Consider the following 23908-nt stretch of genomic DNA (forward strand, 5'->3'; position numbering starts at 1 on the left):
GGGAGGGGGGACTTAGAATTTAAGCGGTCGAATATTGTAAATAATATTAGAAATCTGATCGACTTTCGATTAATATTTTCGTATTTTTTTATGAGGATTTTTATTTGAATTGAATAGAACTTTTATTTGATTGGAATAAAAGTTTTTATGAGAATTTTTATTGAGAAATTGCTGGTGGATCTTTTTTTACATAATTGAAATAACGATATTAGCTAATTAAATTATGTAAGCGAAATAGTACGAATAAATTTTGGAACGATTCTGATTGAAGTGTTAAATGTTTATATTTAATTCATTCACTTAAATTAGAGAAAATTACTGTGTTAATTTGTCATTATTTACCCTCTAAGATTCTATAATTGTTTTCTAGCATTAAAACAAGTTATTATCTTTTTTATCATGGCGCTTTTCTCTTTGCCTCTGATTTCTCTAGTGTAACAAAGAATGTTATTTAGACATTCGTGCAATTCTGAGTGGAATTTTCGGTATTACTTTATGAAAACTATTAAGCCAATTGCCTGTAGATTTGAGTCATTTTTATATAGAGATGTCCCGTCTCTCTCTAAAAGTTTTTCGATAATTTATCTGTTTATCATTTTAAATAGATAGCCTGTAGTTTATCTTTTTAAATCAATTCTGAACAAATCAACTGTTCTTAATGTTTTAAGGAATCCTTTTAATCATTTTCATAGATAATATAAAAATATTAATCTTTGGAAAGCAATAGATCTTGAAGCTTTATAATTATAACGAGCCAGTAATTCTTGTGGACCAGAAAAATTGTTAGTAGACTACTTTGCAATCATAAATGATAATTTCAATGGGATATGAGTTTGAAAATTATTATTGCAGTAGAACCAAAGATCGTCATTGCTAAGAATAGGTTTTTATGAAGGTGAGGAACTCTGCGATAAAAATCATCAATAAATCAATTATACGCACAAACTGTTGCTAAGAGGATGCAAGAGCTCTAAATCGACTTGATTATTACTAGTTGAATGATGTTGGTTTCTGTTGTAAAAAAGTCTCTCCTCTACAGCGAAAGATGAATCGCCATAAGCTAGACTACATCGACAAATCATTTATCATCATCATATTTTATAATTAATTTTATAATTAATTTTATAATTAATAAATTAAAATATAATATACCATGAACTTAATAACCAAGAAATATACTTGAAAAATATTATTAACGTTCTTATAAAATTTCCATATACATAGCATCATCCGAAAAGATATGAAATCAGGTAATTAACTAGTACAAAATAGAACTCATCGAGTGATTAATGTCTACGAGGAAACAACAGAATTATAAAAGTCTTATAATTTCCAAAACGAGACACGATACGGTATCAACATATTTCGAAGATTTCTAAACGTTATGCCAATTCAGAATTATTCAGAGAGTATTCAAATTTGTATTACCAGGAAATTTTTCAATTTTTAATTTCAGGCTGCATAAGAAGATCTTACCATTCCATGAAAATAACGCATTGTCAGTTCTAGTTTAAAATAGGAAGACGTAATAAGTCTTGCAATAAAAATACATAACAAGTGCATGTAATAAATATCAATCAAATGTTATTAAATCAGTGTATTAAATAATGTTAAAAAAAAAATCAAATGTTATCGATCTAATCATGTTAACCATAGTGTTAATAAAATTTCAAAAACTCATATATGACACACACAATACATTTATAAAAGTTTCCTACAATAAATGTCCAAGTACTCTCGCGAATCACTATATATTTATTTATTTAAATAAAGCTGGTTTTCCTACAAAATGCACGATGACTTTCATAGATAACTCTTTCTTTCCAAAACACTATGCATCATTTCATTAGAGACGATATGAACACATATAAAGACTAAGGATATCTTAAATTTGTCCGTTTCTATACATTTAAGGATCAATCTCGTTATCAGACCAACTACAGCGAAACCTTGTCCTCGAAATGCCACCTAGTCTCCATAAAAACCGTGATCCTTCAATTCCTCGGTACAAGACTCACCAAACTTCGGCGTTGCTCGCGCGTGCGACAACTTGGGCCAGCTGGAGACAAGGACAGGACAGCCCTTGTTCCCTTGCTGTTGGTCTAGCTGTGTTTGTTTCCTCAAGAGCGGCGTTCTCTGCTCGTCGAGCTGACTGGCGCGCGCCAGATCGTCGGCCATCGCCCGAAAGCAAGCGGCCTCAGGATCGCGAGAACGGTCTGCCCCGTTTACCGTGTAACTGGTCCCCGATGCAGAGGTTGACTAATGACGAGCGGAACACGAGGAAAAAGAAGCCACGCGGCCGGCGAAAGCCAGCCAACCCGACCAACCCACCCAGCACCACGGCCAGAACGAACGGAACCCAAGTGGAGAAGAAGAGAAAAGCAAAAGCGATGCAGTGGAACAGAGAGAGAGGCAGAGAGAGAGAACGCTGAGACTGACCGGTTTTATTGTGGAACCAAACGACGACGCGGCGTTCGATTCTTTTCCATGGCATTCGACGAGGAACGCATGCAAATCCTCCGCGCGACAATCTCCCGTCAACCTTGACACTGGAGGCGACTAGAACGTCACGAGAACCAAGCCTCCCTTCCACTAATCGCGAATGATAATTCCATTTGTCTCGTCCCGTGTTTATATCACGCGAGATACCTATATATATGTATCTCGTAGGTTTTGTATGGTTGCTCACAAATTTGGTATAAAGTATATTTGGTATAAAGGATACTAATCCGGACTGCAACATTTTCTATTTAAACTTTTCTGTCTTTGCCGGGACTATTTTAAATCGCTGAAGCCGAAAACAAGGAACATCTTTCACATTAGGACAAAGGTTCTAATTGTAGAAGTCCACGTACGACCGCGACCATATAAAGCGGTGAGTGGCAAAACATGCGATGGCATAGTCAGTGGCAAATTCGTCGCTTGCTGCTCTCTGTATGATCACAACCTAATCGGGCGTTTCGCGTAGGCTGGAAAATGAAAAATATCCCAGAATCTAATTCATTTCTGGCGATTCAAATATACAGAAAGTGAGCCATACTTTCTAGTTAGGAACAGCAAATTTGAAAAAAGGTAGCGTCAAAATCCACGAGGACGTCGTACATCAATAGGTTGACTGAAATTTTTCCGCCTTATTCTCGTGGAAAACGACTTTCATTTTCGACTCTCGTCAACAATTTCAAAAATCTCTAAAAATCTCTTCGTATTAACCGAATGAATTATATTAGGTTGTCTGGAAAGTTCACAAACACGTCGTTTACAACAACGCATCTTTATACAAACATGAAACCTAATCTGTCGAACGCTGTGATCTTTAGTTTGATAGAACAAAATGGATCGTACGTAATTCGATAAAATAATATACAATGGAAAATGTTGTGCATCCATTATTTTCTTATAAAACGAAAGAAACTTTTTGGACGACCTAATAATAATCGCGTCTCGTTATAATGTCAATGAAATTTCAAAATATTTCACGTGACACGTACTACGAGCGTATAAAAGTTTTCCATCATAACAGAAAATTCTGTTCAATTCATGAGCCATTATAATACATCGTCTAATGAACATTTTAAATGCGATTTTAAAATGTAAAATTATCTTTCGTCGCAATCTAACCAAGCAAGATAACGCAAGATGACGCGACGTATACGACAAAACCCACGCAGAATTCTCCCTGATCTCATTCGCCTGAAGCGAATTCGAGAGAGTGGATTCGCATTCTCATGGAGAGCGCTTGAGAAATTTGAGCGTGCGATTCTTCAGAGACGGCTGTATGCCGCGTGAGAGAAATTAGACACGCCCGGGGAGATTCGTCGAGGATGCAAGGGTGTTTTTAAAGAGCCTTGGTGGGTTTGCAGGTGTTGTTAGCGGTTTGGTTGCATGCGAAATGCTTTAGGTGATTGAACTTTAAAGTTTAAACAGGTAGAAAGGCTTAGCTGGATACCATACAGTTTGATTTGAGATTTTCGTAAAAGGTTTTAGCAAAGGAATGCGCGTTCTGTTGTTTGTGCGATCGTAAATTCTTATCTATAGTAGCGTAACGTTGTTGGATTATTCTAAATTCCATTTATGCTACATATTTTTCCGTTATATTTCATCGTGTTTGCTTTTGTATTTAGGCAGAGGTTCTTTAAATTTGAGGAATATTATTATTTGTTTCATTCAGAGAACATTTCGTGAACCACATAGTTGACAATAATTATAGAATCGTTTTTAATGTCATTTTGATTTTTGCCTGTGCCTATGTGCAAGCTTGTCCTTGTGTCTGTACATATCTTTTAATTGTCTTGAATTTTTATTAGTGTCATACGAATAACATGACAATTATTAAGCCTGTTTGCTTGGTTGGAATAAAACCGCTCATGGTAGCAATTTCCTAGTTCTGGTATTTGAAACTTATGAAGATTCAATGTATTTAATTTAGTTAACTAAACTAACATTTATCAGCTAAATTACGATATTATAGGTAACTACAAGATTGTCACTAATTAAGTATTAAATAACCAATAGTGATGCTTAATTTAATAAGAATAATAAATCCTGAAGAACTTCGGACCTCTCCGCTCTAGTCGTTCAATTACGAAGTCTACCAGCTGAGAATCGTTTCGAGCGATTACGAAGAGGAGCAATTTCCATGAACAATACGAAGCGTAGAAGGGCGTTTCGCGTTGAGAAAGGGATTTTAGCGAAAACATTCGCTTGAAAATCAACGTCGTAAGTGGAACGACTTTAACGCGACATTCGAGACCGAGCCAGTGTTACCGTGACAAAATGTTCTCTTTCCGGTGTCTTTGTAGGACCGAGCTTTGCGACAGATAATTTGCCTGATAGACGAGGAGCGAGCAAATTATCTCATCCGAGAGGGAATCGACGAAGAGAGAGAAAAAGAGAGAGAGGAAGGAAAAGAGAGAGAGAGAGAGAGAAAACCACTTCTTACTACGCTCCAACGCGCAATTTTTGCTACGTAACATTTAATTAACTTCAGCTTCAATAATCTTTAATTATGTGTGTACGATTATTCATATGTATACGTGTGTGATAACGAGATGATATCGGTGAATAATTCACATTCGTTAATTATGGGAGTTGGTGCTTTCAGAAAATATTGAAACGTCGATCACGTTGAATAAACAGCAGATTTTAAATTAATATTGTGTTTGCATTAACAGACGAGAACATTACAATTTTCGCTAATTACTGTAATTTTTTTGTTTCGGCTTGTATTTAAGGAGAATATTATAATTATCGTTAACTAGTTTAATTTTCTCGTATCGATTGGGTTTGATCAACGAGATACGTTTTTATACCGTTATTTTTGGTGTTGATTTCGAAAGAATATCTTCGTGTTGAATATCTCCTCTTAAGTTGCAAAAAAGGTAATAAAAAATTGCTTTAAAAAATGGCCTGGTTGATATTAATTGCTTCAATGTTCTGTAGTTTACTTATAGCCTGATCCCTGATAATTGCAAGATCTAAAGATTGGAAATTATTAAGCTAATAATTAAAGATGTAGAAATTGAATATTCAAGTATTCTTTTTAAGATTTCATTTTTCTTGGGAATATCTCTCAAAATCTTCTCTAAAGATTGTAAAGTTTTGACAATAGAAAAGGAAGTTCAAAACCGAAAAAATTGGAAAGTTCGAATGATCGAAAATTTGAAAGTTCGAAACTTCGTCAGTTAAAAATTTTGGAAGTTCAAAAGCCATAAAATTCGAAGATTTGAAGCATCGAAAATTGGGAAGTGTAAAACATCGGTAACATGAACATTTGAAAGTTTATACATTCGATATTCAAATTTCCAACATTGGCAAACTGAAATTTTATATGTATTTACAATTCTTCCTACACCATCTTAATTAGCGTTCTACCATTTTAACCAAACATTTTATTGATCAAAGGAAAATTGTTCTACAGACTTGTACTATAACTTCATCAATTATCTTCATATCAGCCTTTATACGCGTACATATAATTTTACCGAATTGATTTCAACAAAGAGCAATTAATATACTCTCGTCCCATGCAATGGCATTCCTTTCTCGTTTATGAAGGTTATTGTAAATTTTAGCAAATGAGAAATGTTTTTAATCTCCTCTCCGATAATTCCTTCCATTTTCTTTCTATTAATTAAACATTTTCCTCTATAAATAGATACGTCGTATCTATTTATATACATTTCGGTTTTATTAATTAAATTTGCCTAAAATACAATTTCCGTAATGTCTTGTAAGTACAAGTTCGAAAATAACAGAAACTATTTTGAATATACTGATTCATACTTCAACGTAATTTAATGGCGATTCCATTGAAGCTTGAAATAACATTCACTAATGAATCGACGCCACGAAAACCAGTGACGTTAATCGCTTCTTATGAAACAAATATTCCACTGTAGTAAACAGGATTCGTGCGATTTGGTATTTTTATTCAACAGCTCGTTTATATGCGCTTGGAGTTTTATTAATCGATTGGCATACTGTTGGTCTATATCGTTACGTATGTAATTATAAATATCTGTTAACTTTTCTAATTCCTCACACTGTCGAAAATTTCGATTTGTTTCAATTTTATTTTTCTATTGTACATAGAATATTCCAAAACAAAATCTTCTGTATTTGCTCCAATTCTTTACGTCCCACTTTTCAATTTCCTTTCAATTCTATTTTAAATTTCAAACGTTGTCTCTTTTGTTGTATTTTTTTATTTACCGTAAAACATTCCACGAAACAATTTTCTTTATTTTTCATATAAAGCGCTTGCCATTTATATTTATTATATTTTCTATTTTCGCCAAAATACATACACGTTATATTTTAAAATTTTTTTAATTTAGAATTTTTCTCAAACAAAATATATAATATTTTTCTCCAATTTTAAACAATTGATCTCTGTAGATAGAGGTTGGGTTAAGAGATGAATTAGAAGATCTGAAGGGATTAAATAATCAGAGGAATTAATGGAAGAAGTTAAAGCGTAAGTTAAGGGTGGAAATGAATTTTGTCGAAAGTGAAATTTCATTTCTTCTCGTTGGCAGTCGGTTGTCAGGTGCTCGTAAACATGCCAACTAAATGTGCGGCTAGCTCGATTGCTTTTCTGTATTGCAACAACCGATAATGGGCTCGTTACGGGCATTTGTCGACGAATAAACGGCTTATTGAACGAGCATTCTTACGGTGCTCCATATTTCCTCACGCGGACACGTGTGCCAATAACTTCGAATTCGCATTTCTCATTTGAGGTTTCCTCGACAGAAATATTCTACGAGCTTTCTCCTTGATTAATTATCATTCGCATACCCATGTCGGTTTAGCATTCTTAATTATCATTTCTTCGTTTCAGATCAATATCGCGATAATTTAATATGAGAAATATAAAAAGATTAGGTAAAAAGGAAATTTTGCACGCAAATTTTTAACATTTCTTAAATATTTAGGGATTACGCAACTAAATTTTATATGCAAATAAAATATTCTTTTCTAGTTTGAATAATTTCTAGTTGACAGTTTGAAGATACAAAACTTAGTATTTCAGAATTACATGTATTTCTTTTTCTTTTTTTAAATATGAAGGTGTGTTATAAGCTACATATATGCGATATAAGTGATTGCACAATTAAAAAAATTCTTTTTATAGATTAAACTCTCTTTCAATTGAATATTATTTTATTTGCTATATCATTTGTTCAATGAAATTTATACATATATAAGATATATACATGTATGTGTTATATTATACTAAATTTCTTTTTAAATAGAATGAAATAGAATAAAACAATATTGGCTTAACTGGGTCGGAACACGATCGGTTCATGAAATGTTTCAAATAAATATCGTCGTGTTTCATGGTATCATTAATATTCCACATTCTTGATCATCATTGTTTTTATAACAAAAGCAGATATCTGGTCGTATTAATAACACACGTATATTCATTCTTAATTACTGTACTGCTATATAGTTATAAAATTATTAAACACTGGCTGCTACTGAAATATACAACTAACCACCTCTGGAGCTGCATTCTTTTGTTTGATCAGAAATGTCTTTATTTTATGTAACGATGTTCCAATACGCAGTTTGCTGCTTTATTTGCTTGCCTAAATTATTTTATCGAGACACAAGCGTGAAAACTAAAATCCAATGTTGGTGTCACAAATAATCGAGGCGACGCAACATATGCGTTAGATGTAATGGTAGCGGATATATCAAGGGTTAACCGTGATTATGAATTTAAAAAAGGATCAATAGTGGAATTGAACTTAAAACCATCACTTATGGCTGTCATGCTTGAAAAATTACGGTTCAATGAAGAATTATGGAAATTGAATTCTATTTGTTACTTTCCACTTTATTTCAAAATGTTACCTCATCTTTTAACGCTTAATTGGAACAACTATAATTGGAACATCCTCTCGATTAATTCCTTTGACTTATTCGCTGTCATCACCTTGGAAGTATAACGGAACACTGTTTCATAGGTGTGGCAAAAAGAAGGTTAAACTGTTTCGATGACACGACCACAAAGATGTAGATGGATTTGTATGTGAAGATAGATGTGTTTAATTCTATGTTGCATTAGATGAGTCTGATATGTCTGTGGAAGAGCGTGGGTGCTCTTTGTATAAGTGCAATCATCCTTAATTCTTGTTTCGTCTTAATCTTTTTTTTCTCAAGGTAAATTGGGCTTTCAAAGATTGTTCTCTTTTAATTTCAACATCCTCAATTTTGAAATCTTGATTTTCGTTAAGAAGAGAAATTAAGCAGAGAATCGATTATCGATTTCTTGAGAAATATTTAGGATGGTTATTTGTAATTATTCACAAACGGTATGAATATTGAATTATTTCGTATAATAAAGTTAAATACGAATGGCAGGAAGATATAGACAATAATATATAGTTGAAGATTCGCTCTTTCGGGTAATTATTGCTATAATAAAAGAACTGTTCAGATTGTAGCAAACGCTTCTAAATTTTCCACAAAACGTGTCGGAAATCTCGTATGGAATACGAAGAGTATACATATATATACGTCGCGAGCTGCGCAATTAAATTTCCGGTGGGGTAAGATTCAACTGTAACTGAACGCAACTGGACAAAACGACGAGCGTTCCTAATCTTGACACACTATAACTTTTATCAAACTTTCAAATCTAATTTCTAAGAAATACAGCCATTGCAACTATAATAATTATTGACTCATCATCGTAGAAAATTCAGTGAACGATTTTTTTTTAATAGATACTTCATACTTCAATGTAATCTAAGTCTGAAGAATAAAATAAAATACGATTTTTCTATATTTATTAAAATATCGGCATTGTAAATTTCATTAGCTTTCTTCCACAGTCAAAGTTATTACTCAAAAATTAAATATAAACTCGTGTGTGTGTGTGTGTGTGTGTGTGTGTGTGTGTGTGTGTTTGAAATTATAAAAGTGTTCATATTCTGAGTTCAGGATAACATCAACGATAGGTTTTCCAATTGTGGGAAGATTTTAATTAAAACTGAATGGAAAATACGATATGCGAAATAATATCAGAGTATTTCTAAACTGTTCATTTAATGTAACAAGAACTGATTTCTCGTGTAGTTGATATCTCAGTATTAAACTCGAAAATAGGACGCTAGGAAAAAAGAAAATACAAGAAAAAAGGACAAAGATAAATATAAGATAAAAATGAGTTATAATCCAAACTGTGTGATAATTAAAGTGACCAAAATTAATTCAGCAGCACCAAGGAATTGAATTTTATTTCGCTTTAAATCCTGTTTAAATTATAATCGCTCAACCAAATATATCGACTTGCTCATATATTTACAATTTCTTAAATATCTGCAATCTCAGAATTTAAAACATTATCGAAAAATCCAGGCATTCTCCGTTTATGAAAAGATTAAACAACATTTGCACAGCGTATACATTTTCTATGCCTAATATTTATACAACTGAAATAAACCACCACGCGGTTCCAAATCTTCGATAAACAAACACGAGAAGGAGCTTGAGAACGTTGCACGAAAAATTTTTAATATACAGTGGGGAAAAATAACATATGAATTTATTTGATTCCTCGTTAAAATCATTAAAGTAGAAAAAAGCCTTCGATTTATTCTACCGATTCAAGATTATACTTGCACGATGCACCATGATAACTAAAGAATGTATCTAATGAAAGCCATAACAAAATATTGGATATAATACAGTTCTTCACGAAGTAATATAAAAGTCGTACGAAATCGGAAAGACAATGAGACGATGATTCGTTAAAAAGAATATCGATAATAAAAAGTAAAAATGACTTACCTTGGTCGGCTACGAAATCGGTGATGAGCAATGTCTCGTCGTCTAGAGCAGTGACGAGGCTGTCCGTGCAAGTGTTCGTGTTCTCGATGCTGATCTTGATGCTGTCATCTTTGTTAAGCCGTGGATGATTGTTCGCGGCGGGGTTATTACCGGCGTGGCAGTTATTGTTGTTGTTGTTATTATTATTATGGTTGTTGTTGTTATTGTTATTGTTGCCGCCCTGCTGCTGGCCGAGGTGGTGATGGGGTGAACGAACGGATTCTGTGCTGCTGGTGTGCAAACTAACCCCCGTAGTCGCTCTTCCGTTCACCAGCCGTAGACTCGGTGCCCGTCGACCTCCACCTCCTCCTCCACCCCCACCAGCGCTGGTCACAGAACGGCCGCCACCGCCGCCACTCTCGCCCTCCCTGAAAAATAACATTTAATTCCTCGTTCAACATTGTTTTGATACTCTCAACTTTTTATTTTTACTATACTATATTTTAACGGCAGCAAGTAGATGAAAAAATTTATACGTATACTTAGACTGACGCTCGAAAATGCTTTATTAAAAAGTTCGGAGATTTACTGGTAAAATTGTTCTTACGTATTTATGGGAACACGCACAACAATTGGTTTATGAGAAACTAGAAAGAGAAATAGAAGGAAGCATAGAATATATTCATATGACGCTTTGTTTCTGAAACGATTGAATTTAGAAAATTATCAAAAATGTGCTTGGATTCTAATTTTCGATTATTCTACGTGCGAAAATAGGTCGAAAATGAAGAATAGAATTTTCTCATAAAGCGTTTTGTGTCCGAGAAAAATAAATTCGAAAATTGATCGTACGTGTGTACCAGGCCAGTTCTGAAGTAAACACGCTCGGACCTTATTTTCTTGAAAATGAATCTTCAAAGAGAAAAATCTCGTTCTATTTTTTTTATTTCGTATCTCTGCCAAGCTTAACGCGCGGCAAATATACACGTATATCTATGGATGTGATCGGAATTGACATTAGAAACTAATAATATATAAATAAGAAAATTGAAAAATAGAGATATCAGAAGTAAAGCTATTACAAAGTAGGTTTTTATATTTAGAATTTTGACGAATGATTAAAATTGCAAATATATAAAAATATAAAGATATGCCAGGGTAAACGTACAAATGTATACAAATGTACAAGAAAAGCAACAATATAAAAGTACGATGCAATAGACCAGAGGAAGTAGTTTTATAAATCAGGAAGAATATTTAGTCTGAAGAAATATTAAAAAATCGAATGAAGTACGAAGAGTATTAAAGTGTAATGCAATAGAAGAAATTATTTTACGAATCAGAAGAAATATTTAGTTAGAAGAAATGTATTGAAAAATTCGAAATAGACAATACAAACCTTGTATTAAATAAATTGAAAATGCTTATGGTATGAGTGAATAGTGTAAAATTTATGGAAACTACACTGCACGTAAACGAAAATAAAGCGTATAAGACACGACGAACTGTATTGCACGAGAAGAAAAACAAGACTGAGAGTCCTTCAGTTATTGTTTTGGTATGGAACCCCAGGGTTGTATACAGGTGTGGTTTCAATATTTACATGCCTGCTTTCATAATTTGGGATTGGTTCGGAGAGTGTATTGAAGGTTTTCCTTGGCAGGCATACGAAGTACCCTAAGGGCAGGTAGTTAGAAAGGTGAAAACAGATGGCGCACGTTTATCACCAGGAAGTGTTTAAAATATTTCAAATATTGGGAAAATTCTTTTTACAATTTGCGTCCTTTTTTACTTGTGAAAAGGTTCAATTCTTTCGTATGGGCTACACTTTAATAGTAAAATTGTGAGTGTGGCTTATGTTAGTCATTAAGTAAAACTTAGAAGTTTGTAATGAAAATTTGCAATATTTTTATCTTTTTAAAGAAAATGCATAATTTACGAGTCTCTAATATAATAAATTAGTATAACAGAAAAATATTGAGAATTTAGTATACGAATTAAGTTTCTTGCATTGAAAGAATATTTATAAATTCAAATATTCGCACACCATACATCTTCTCTATAAAAAAGCTTGTTACCTTTTATGGTGGCTCTTTTCTTTTGCAAAGAAAACCATCAACGAGATACAAAAAATCTCATTTTCTTGTCCTCACAACTTCACTATTATCAAAGTTACAATAAGAGTCACTAGCATAAAAAGATACTAAAAGCAAGAAAAGAAAGAATAAAGCAAATGAATACATAATAAATCATGCTTTTCTCACTCTTTATAACAAGACATATTTAAAATTTACTACGCTATCGAGCAATCGCGTCCATATTAGCAAATGTGTCTTTATTCGATGTCTGGATTCGATTGTGTAACAAAGCTCCCGTAACGAGACTGAGAATCTCATAAAAAATTTGGTCGGTTTGATTTCTAACACTCTTATACGTTCTTCGCGCTAAAAATCAGACAACAATCTCTAAGAATTACCCTAACAAAGCTAATTACCATAATCTTGAGATCCCAAATCAAACACACAACACAGCTTCTTATTATTAATTCCATTAATCTTCAAAGAAATTATTTTCATAATGAACAAGAGCGCAAAATTATATCCTAATACACGACTCGCAGTGACTCTCTGAAATCTCAGCACGCTTTCTCTTTCCAAACGATCAACAAATTCGTCGATGAAGGAGCAACGCAAGCATTCCAATTGTGATCAGTACACACGTATCTCGCGTTAAGGAAGTGGTATACCCTTGGAAACCATCTACATACAGCGTAGCGGTTCGTCTGCAAAACCGTCCTCGACCATCGTTCCACTTTTTAATCTTTCCATCTCTCGAAATCGTCCTTGCCATTCTGGACGCTCGGTTATCGCTGCGTATTATCGCCCTCCACAGATTCCCCACTGATTCTTGTCTCCCTTTCTATACCTCTATTCAGCCGATCGACGATCTTTTCTCAATTGCATGCTTATGGTCGTTGACACGATTAATAGATAAACTTGTTTGCTATTTATGCGTATCTAGATCGTGATATTAATATTCAATAGACAAGTATTTAGTAGTTTTTATGATTCAGTGAAAGGAAAGTGGTTGTTATTCTTTGTACCTTTGAATGTAAGTGATTTAGATTTAGAGGAATTGGAATATTTTGGAGAACTATCGATAGTATGTAAAAATAATGGTCTTTGCATTTGTATATTAATATCACTTGGCAATTCTTAAGGAAGATAAGTTTAAAGAGAAGAAACAATTAAATTACTCTGTTCTTATAGATCAAAACGTTCTCCCAATGAACTTTTACGACTTTTTTAGAGCCGTTTCAAGCGTCATGGACATGGCTCTCCTAAGGTAATCGTCAGAGACTACGAAAAGTATCCATCAGATGAAAACAGATCAGAGGCGGAAGATCAAACGACAAGGAACGCGGGCATAATGACCTTAGGTCGCTGCTATCGACAGCTCGTTTCGCAAGAAACGATTTCTTCCGCGGTTATTCTGTGGTCTGATCGCAATTCAGATAAGTATCTGGCATGAGCGACTCTCTTCTTATATATCTTCTGTTTCCAATTTTTGCATCCTTTCTTACGTAACGTCTACGAACAGGCGTCATCTAAATTTCTGTTTCTGTTGTAAACGATTGAACAATTAGAATTTCTATGTTGCATATTTCGTGTAAGTAATTAATTAATCGATGACGAGCTAATAATACTTTTCAATTGGAATAGAAAAATGAGTATCAAGTTTGATTGCATTTAAATATATACTTCGACCGTTGAAATTATTATAATCGAATCTCCAATTTCTATGCACATATTTTAATCTTCAACCTCAATTTCAATAAATTGTCCATTAGTTTATTAATAGAGGATCGGAAAATATTTCGTAGGAAGATTCATTTAACACTAATCTTACCAGGTCCGATCAAATAACTATTTTCAAAATTTTATTTAAAATTCATTATTATTTCTTTTGTTCATCTAACTTTATGTAAATTCTTATATTAACAAAAATTGAGAAACTGATTAATCAGATAATATAAGAATTTACATAATGTTAAGTTGAGGTTAGGTTAAATTAGCCTGGTAAGGCTGGCGTTAATTTAAGAACATCATATAATGTTGTCTCAATATCAGAAGAATTAAAAAAAAAATTTTTAAGATAGATGTACGTCTTTCAAGTTAATATTCGCGATTAAAGGATATATGTATACAATAAATATACATAAATACAGTACGAATATTTTAATATTAAATATTTTACCTTACAGATATCTTAATATACTAATTTCCTAATTAAATCTTAGTATCTTAATTAAACGTCTAATATTTTGAAATTGACTATTTTATAATTCATAACTATTGAAATACTAATTGAAATACTTTAAAAATTGCATATTTTATAATACTAATAAAAATTGCATAATTTAAGGCTATAGTGTGTCAAATGTTATTTATCCATATTGATCAACTGTTCATTCGTAAACGAACTCGCTATTATACTAAATCACAAATACAACTCTCATTCAGCATACAGCGATCGTCAATTTGCTATAACAACGCGTAACCAACAAATTCCATTAAGCGACAATTTACACGATCGTAGAATCCCTTTTCCGGAGTAACGTTATTATTGTTATTACTATTATCATCGTGGCGTACAACAAATTGTCCATTTACCCGAGAATATTGTTTAAGCGGTTTAATAAAGCAGTCTGTACACAGCGGGCAGCGAATAATCGTGGTTAATCTTCGAAGAGTACACACGATAATGCCGTTCAATTCTCTGAGGTCAGTTTCAAGTACGCCAATGAATATTTATTAGCACTAAATCAAGGGACTCAGCCTCTCGAGCTCTCGAGAATACAAATTGCCATACGCGTTCACCTCTTGCAAATGCAACCATCAACGTCTTATGGCAGTTATGGCGAATGCATAGGAGGGGACGCCACGAAATTATTACTTGAAATCTTGTGCATTTCTCATCTACAGTCCGTCATAAAAGACTATATACATCCCTTGAATATAAAATATTATTGTAAAAACAGCTGGACGAATTTTCTTTGACACGTTAAAACACACATTATTAAAATATAAAGCAATTAATTCGCCTTCACCATTATTAAGAGAAAAAAGAAGAAAAAAGTATAAAATACAGTGTTACAAAAATTACATACAGTTGTTATGTCTATATGAAATCATAAAAATAAGCTTGATACTATATTAGTATCTGGCAGGATTATGTCGAATTTGGGCAAAATTTATATCTGTCCCTGTTTGTGTCGAAGGATTATGTGTTGTATAATTTTATAGTAAAATATAAATACACGTTGTGTATATATTAATACACAGATAGCCATAAAAGAGTCATATTGTCAAAATTTATCACAAATTATTTAGTTTCGTCTTTGTCAAGGAAAACGGAGTAAGAAAAATATAAAACGCAATGTTACAAAAATTACATACATTTGTTATATCTACATGAAATCATAAAAATAGTAACTTCATATTGTATGAATAGGCGTTGAAAAAATTACAAGTTTTGTCATTTCTAACGTAATTGTATTGCAAGACTTTTGCAAGTTAAACGTTCTAACTCTTTTCTACCCCCTTTTTTTAATATATCAATGATAATTGTCTCGATATGCAGATATAAATAATTTTCTGACGAAGCGTATTTTTAGCTTTTTGGTATATTACGTATACAAAATTCAATGGGTTTATCTAAACTGCTGTGACTGAGTGTATATTCTTTCGTATGTATATGACTTGCGCAAGATCCATTTCGAGCATGTCGAGCTAATTTATCGGGGATTTTTACGGCGTGGACGAGGAAGAAGGAAACCGTGACTGATATTGTTTCAAACCTCCTTTGGAAGAGACAGAGAGAGAGAGAGAGAGAGAGAGAGAGAGAGAGAGAGAGAGAGGGAGAGGGAGAGAGAGAAAGAGAGGAAACAGTTCGCATCCCGTTTTAAGAATTTTTCAGCCTACTGACCGAGGAAGACGATTTACAGTCATCGTCAAAAGTCTTCGACAATATAATCCTGTACAATATAAGAATGTCATTTATACCGAAAAAATATGAGCGAGTGATTTTAAAATAAAGTTTAGACGGAAGGGTACAGCTTCCTTTTCCCACATGCTTTTGACAAATTCGAATCTAGTCGGCCAATATTCGAAGCTGTTTGTGAGCTGTATTTCAGTTCATCGCTGATAATCATATCAGTCAACTGTTTCCTTTTTGTTATTTTAAAAGTCGCGTATACCGAGCTACTCGTGTGAGGGTTCACGATGCAACAATTTCTATGTACAATGATAAAATAGGAACTCTGAGAAATACCACCTACACTGCATTATACCTCTGTCACATAAATCCTCTTTGCTTTTCAAGCAGCAGTTCCGTGACAATCGAATTTAACCTGCATTGTTTGCCGGAAAAAAAGAAGATGACATCTCGGCGCGAGCGCGCTGTTGCACAATGCCGCGCGCGCCATTTAACAAGACTCGCTAGCCGCCCGATGAACCGGACTTAATTTCACTTTCATTGAATGCGAGGAAACCTCGCGTCGCGGATAAATTCGCAAATTAATTCTATTGGCTCCGCGCGTCGCGAGATGAATATGGCCTCGCGCATTTATTGAACCGCGCGCCGCGCAGATGATCGTTCCGTCGCCGCGAGCATTCCGCGGAAAAGCCGCGTTTCCATCGCGATCCACCTCTCGACATACAGTTACTCGCATTAACATTCGGACACAACACCATCTATTTAATTAAATTGCTTTTAAAGAAAGATAAGCGTTTTTCTATATTTCGTTTAAAATGATATTGCGTTATTCGTTAATAATTGGCTTTAAAGTGTAACAAAAAGATACCTGTAGTTGACAGATAGGTACAGAGACTATGTCATTTATTGTCTGAACTACTCTAAGAAAGTTATACAAGAGCGTTGTTTTAATTATTGAACAAGTTGTTTGCAATCCATTATATACGATCATTAATAAGTACAATGTAATCACATGAACATAAAAAATTCGTAGAGGTCAGAAACTTTGCAGATGTATGGTCAAACGTAGAAACAAAGAATAAACTGGAGTAAGTCACTGCAGCTAAGCATTTTTCTTCAAGCAGTTATAAGTTTCTTAAACTCGAAATCGAACTAAAAAATTGCCATCAACGACAATTCTCGTTCACATAATCAAACGAAATTCTGATTATAAAATAATTACACAAGCCTCCGTAGAAGCTTGCAAAATCCACTAACTTTCTTAAACACCTACAATTTCGCAAATACGTTTCTTTCGCAAAATAAACTTGCAAAATATAATAATCCGAAACAAGCGTGTTGTTCAATGATTCTCTCATGACACCTGCCATGCACAATCTGCCAAACAATATCTCGTCACAGATGCTTCGCTATATCAACTCCCGTCACTATAGCATCATGATCGACGAGGAAAACAAACGAAACGCAGTGGTCCCCAATGAAACGAGAAATCTGTCCAACGCAACCCAACGACCTAGTTTCCATGGTCGAACAGAGATTCGTGTTACACGACCAACCCGTTCACGAGTCATTGTAATCACTCTTATTTGATTCAAGCCAGCCAAGCGACCCTGCCTAATTGAACGCTAATTATCCTACCCCCAATTAACAAGAACGTCGATACGGGGCCACGAACAATAAGCGTTGGCCAGGAAAAATATCAACGAGTGGATGTCTCACCTTGCTCAGTTGCTTTTGATAAAAAAGAGGAAGAATTATACATATATGTGTATAATAACTTGGATTACAGAGAAACGCGGACGAGAGTCTACTTTAAACCTGCCGCGGCCTTCGAATTTTTATACTTCGATTTTATCGCCGGTTTAACCAACAAAAGAATTTTTCATATTTCAAGAAAGACTTATTACTGGGCTGCGGATTTTTACGCAAGCTCGTATTTTCTCTAAAAACGAGGTCTTAAAAGATATTCTATTCCACGTTTTCGACTTAATCTTATACGTAGAATAGCTTCATAATAATTATTTACTCTTGTCTAGTTGCGAATTAGGCAAATTTACTTGAGTATGCTTGACAAGTTTCCAAACTTGATTTTCTCGAAAATAAGTCCTCCAATGCAATTTTGTTATTCTTGATTTTCCCCCTATTTCCATCTTATTTTTTCAACCAGAAAATCAGCCTGATATCACTTGCACCATGAATTAGGATTTTTACCAAGAACTTAGGATAGAATTTATGATCACGGTGCATAGATGGGTCAGAGGACGTGTGTCAAGAGGAGATTGAAAGGGATCACCTGAGGGTGAGCAGATGAGAAACACGAGTAGGAGACGATTAAAGGGGTTGTGGTCTTTTTATGAGTGAATTATGGCTGGTAAGCGTGGGTATTAAGTGGGAGCTGTAGTTGGTGGAAGGAGTGTGGGTACTTTAAGTGCTTGCATTGGGAGTTTTTTGGAGGTGTTTGATGTTTAACCCTTGACGACGGCCGAAATGCAGTGAAAAGACTGAATTGGAAAGCTGGTTAGAACACGGGTGACTGATAAGGACTGTGTCATTTTAAGCTTCTCTGCATAGGTTGATATGACTGTGTAATTGAAGCGATTATTTAATTAAGATATCAATGTAAAATACAAAATATAATTTTCATGCTGATACTTTTTAAAACTTGTTATATGGAACACAAAATACAAATTAAAAGAAAATATTGTAAGATTAAATAATTTCGTCCAGATCGTTATGATCCATCAATGATCTAACGAGGATTTATTAATTGAGATTTAATAACGAGTATCAGACGAAGAAAGTTGAAAGTTGAAAGACACGTTAGGAAAAAAGGAAATTGACACTTTTGAAGTCTTCTATTTTTAGTTCTAATTCTAAAAATAGGATAAATAGCTTTCGTCCCTTCGTTTCAAGAGATTCTAATACTTGACACTTGCTACTGCTTGACATCTAGCTGAACCTGCACAACGTCGCTTTCGTATGCTTTTTCCGCTGAGTGTAGCTACGTGAACAAATCTCGAAAGTATGTGGCATATTTACAGAAGTAATATCTTAAGAAGAAATATTCTGCTACGTGCTGACTGGGAACAAAGTAATATTAGTTGCATAATGTGGTTACAAAATGCGTCGGAAACACTTATGAACTGTGTATAGATTCTGAGAAAGAACTAACGATAATTTTTACTCTTCCTAGTTTGGATTACTTCTCTCAAACGGAGCAAATATATTTCTAGCTCGTACGGTAATCTGACAGCAACAGTGTAAAAATTCTAAAGAAGCAATTCCATAATTGAACAAGGAAACGACTTAAATTATTTGACGTATTTGGAACAAATATATATATATTTACAAAGACTTTGTTAATACGGATAGGTGTAGAACGAGTTCGAAGATAAAGGAAGATGGAGTAAAATAGAAATAGCACAGGGAAAAGAGAATAGTTAAGAAATAGAATTGGTACGTACACTTCACTAGGGGAAATTATTTCTGTTATTTCAAGTAACAAATCTAAAGATGGAATATATATAAATATGAAAAAGTCAAAGTTCATTGAAAGTTCGTACGATCTAAATATATTATTCAGTCAAACTTAAATCAGACACCCTTCTTTCGATCGTTAGTTTTCCTTGGACTTCTTCGGAAAACAATATTCCTATCCTTTGAAGTAGTGCAACTACTTCCCATCCCGAAACTCTCTCACGCTTGATAATTAAATCTTCCATTTGCGTATAGAAATGTTCGTATAAATGAATTCAGAAATAGCAAAAGAAATCACGTTCACGTCGTAAACCTAATCCATATTCATTCGATCATCTCTGATAACGATAATAACAACAAAAAAACAAAGGGGAAACGGCGAAAAAGAGGGACAGAAAAAAGAGGAAGAATGAAAAGGACAAGCAAAGAGGAAAGTAGCTCGACCCTGAGAGAAAAGAACGATTGTCACAATTAAACGCGAGGGATGTTCAGCGGAATTCGCGTGGCTGGCGTGCATGAGCGGGCACATTCAGCCGCGCGCCTCTCTCTTTTTCAACCCTTTTCCAACCCTTCGACCAACCTCGAGTGGCTCGACACTGTGTGTTTGTATCATCGTCCGGAACGGGATGTGTTCGCATGCATACAGCAACCTCCGGCTCGACACTAGACTCTATTTTAAGAAACTTCCCTGCTGGCTGATGCGGTCGACCGAGGAGAACAACACATGTATCACGGTGTCGAGTGTGTCGCCTCTCGAAAAACGACTAGCACAAGCTACCTAGGCAACGTGGAGGGAGGAGACAGGGACAGAGAGAGGATAGGTGGGGTTGTAAAAGGTGTCAAGGTTCACTTTCGATTGCTACGTTTCCAATTTGTCCGAAGAGAGAGGCGTAAAGAGAGAAAGAGAAAAGTTGGCTTACGAGATGTTCCAGTTGACGTTCCAGTACGCGTTCGAGATTAAAAGGAAAGGGAGATAGGCGTTTTGTCGTTCTTTCGTTGCTTTTTTTGAATTCATTCACCTTTCTTGTATTCGGACACTATTGTATCTATCGTGTAAAGAGCATTCAAAAGATCGGTATTACTGCCAATATTTAAAGTTCTTGGCGGTATCGTACGTAAGAAAGCCTAATTTTTGGTGCCATTATAAATGGACTTTTGTATGTATCAATCTCGCTTTAGTTTCAATATATTGTCGATACAATGTTGAAAATCTTAAAAATTGGCAATAATATCGACCCTCCTTTACAGTGGCTAGAAAAAGTATTGGTCAATTTCTTTTCTAATGAAAAGCTTTTTTTTATCAGGTATCAAATTCCATTTTTACAATATCAATCTTTTGCGGAAGAATTTTTATATTCGAATAATTCAATGGTTTTGGAACATGTTGTCGGTGGTCAGAATCATTCGAATAACGGATTTCCCTTACATAGAATCCGCAGACGGTCCCAATTTCCAAAATATTCGCAATAAAATATCGATGATTATAATGAATTCTGCCTATAGTTGCACGTCCGTGACAGTGTACGTGCCTAGAGGCGGCCAGATGCAATAACCTAACCCAAACTTAACTCTTATCTTTCGTTTATAATATACACAATGTCCACCGACGTCTGCCGAACGATCGCAACAACTCAACGTAGTAACCGAAAGATTGACAATCGATGCTCAACTAACGCCATCATGTTTGTAGTCGTAGGTAAACATTGTGTCGCCTAAAAAGAAGCTACATTTCTTTCTCACCTCTCTGTGTTTACAAACTGAAACACAGCATATAATACACCGTATATAATATAATCATGTCCGTACATAAACAACCGCGCCTCTAGGCAATCGACAAATAATACTAACACGTACGTTGTTACGGATACACAATGATAGGCAGAATTTACTGTAGTGGTAACGACAGTTTTTTACGAATATCTCGGGAACTAAGGCCGTCCGCGGATTATGTGTAAGGAAAAAGTTGTTTGGAATCATGATTCCGACAACATATTAAAAAATCATTAAGATCATTCTGTCATTTATTGAAATTATTTTAAAAACTAGCCTTTATAGACGTCTATGTAGCTCAAAAAGTAATGAATCCTAGAAATGTCTGCGTGTATCAGAATTCAGTCAGCCTCCGTCACCCGAAGGTTAAAATACGTCATGTTCATAAAATTAAATATGGAAACAAACTGTAGAAATAATAGGAATAAATAGAAAATTACGTTGAAAATTTTACGTAATGCAATTTTTCTTTGCGTAATATGATATATACAATGCAATATATATATATATATATATATATATGTATGTTCGGTTCTAAAGCAGGTCGCCTTGATTCAACTTCGATGTGGTTATTGATTCAATTATTATTATCAAACCAGCTGGCTTCCCTTGTCATCGTACATCTAATCTCGATTTCGCTGCGAGTTAATTAATGCTAAACAATACACCATTACATTGCGATATGATTATGTGATCGATGGAAGTGCGTTTCGTCGTTCTGTACTGTTTACTCAACAACTATTTAACTTTCCTCTCTTGTTAGACAAACGTTTCTATCCAAAGACACGACAATTTTCCTTCCTCTTATCTTTTTCATAATCTTTAAATTTTGTCCTATATCTACATTGATACAGAAAAATACAAAATATATTCCAATCTATTATTTTTATTTCGATTTATTTTGTACGATCTTGATATGTAAGGGTAATGTTCATGGATTTGCTCGTCTTGATAAGGATAGTTCAAGTAATGTATTTCTTCTATTGGACACATATTTTCCACGATTCTTTTATATCTTAAATAAAAATTCATCAATGGAAAATCATCAATGGATTTTGTATCCTGTAAAAACACAGAACATCTTCAATATCGAAAATTTGTAATTGTTTTCAATCTTGACTTTTTCCACAACTGTGGGTACTGGAAAAAAAACAGGTTCGTAGATTCGTATTTAGCTCATAAAACTCAACAAGTATCGCTTATTGGAAGTTGTAAAATTAGATACTATCCTTTGACTGAGCCTTCGTTCTAAATAACAAATTTTCTTATCATAATGGACAGAAGATCTTTCCAGAACTATCAACCCATTCCAGATAACACAAACCATAACTAATAAACTCATTTCTCCAAAGATTACAGACATCATACATACTCTTAAACGACCGAAAGAAACAAAAGCAAAAAATCTATAATTTTCAAATATCTCAGGATTCTGTAATTCGTGTTTTGTTTTTATCGCAGAATCGTTTGCGATGAGGTGAACTCTCGATCGATGGAAAAAGCCAGAGCCAGGAACTTTTGAGTCGCTTACGAGCTTTGTGAATGATTCGTCGCAGTTGCGAGTAAATGGCTCTTTACCAACGTTTTTCTTCCATCTTTCCGGATTCCACTCCTCGAGCATCGATCTCGTTTTCTTGGTCTACGACGTCGTTCGACGTCTCATTAGCAGGATAATTAGTTTCCTCTTTTGACAAATTTCTACCTCTGTTGAGATGCGATTACATCTTTAGACACAACGTTAAGCGATATTCTGAGGGGACAAGAAGTTCTGGAGGGAATGGTAAAGAAAGTTTGATTTATGACACACAAGAATTATTTATTTTATTATGTAAATAGACCGCGGTTTTTTACGCATTTGTGAAAAATTTGAACGTGCAAAATTACACAGAATGCACGTAATACGACAAAATATATATGCTTCCTTTAATATTTTTCTATAATACTTAATACGTAATGCAATTGTCTACCCGTTTGTCTTTTACCGGTGTTTTATTTTTTTAAATATATTCTCGCAAATGAATTTGTATAAGAAATCCGTAAATCTAATTATAAAATATTATTGTAGGAATTATCAAAAATTATGGACTACGGGGCCCCAGGGCATTTAACCTGGAATCTGTAACTGAACTACTAACACTAAGGCAATATTTGCAGTTTATTTATTATTGCTAAACTTATTTTGACTATGCTCCTTCGTAAATGCTACGCGATTATTACACATTAATCCACTTCGGGCAGGTGCCCTTCGTGTTCAGGTACTATCATATGAAGTTATAAAGCTATTATATGAAGTTATTAACATAACCCTTAATTTGTGTAAATTTCTCCTTAAATAATATATTAGATAGGTAGATTCTTTTCTGTTACAGGTACTAAG

At 34.2% G+C, this 23908-nt stretch overlaps 1 protein-coding gene across 13 annotated transcripts in view; it reads right to left on the minus strand.

Annotated features, from left to right (window-relative positions):
- Window positions 1-23908, minus strand: part of LOC126924936 (potassium/sodium hyperpolarization-activated cyclic nucleotide-gated channel 3) — a 219488-nt gene that overhangs the window by 86556 nt on the left and 109024 nt on the right. For 12 of the 13 annotated variants that reach the window (XM_050739972.1, XM_050739971.1, XM_050739970.1 and 9 more), the window contains one exon: window positions 10309-10715. In XM_050739972.1, coding sequence (XP_050595929.1) covers window positions 10309-10715 — 407 coding nt within the window. Of the gene's footprint in view, window positions 1-2018; window positions 2253-10308; window positions 10716-23908 lie in introns of those variants that run through there. The other variant, XM_050739982.1, reaches the window with a different exon arrangement.

This window comes from Bombus affinis, chromosome 15 (assembly GCF_024516045.1).
Source record: "Bombus affinis isolate iyBomAffi1 chromosome 15, iyBomAffi1.2, whole genome shotgun sequence".
In the NCBI taxonomy this organism is placed as follows: domain Eukaryota; kingdom Metazoa; phylum Arthropoda; class Insecta; order Hymenoptera; family Apidae; genus Bombus; species Bombus affinis.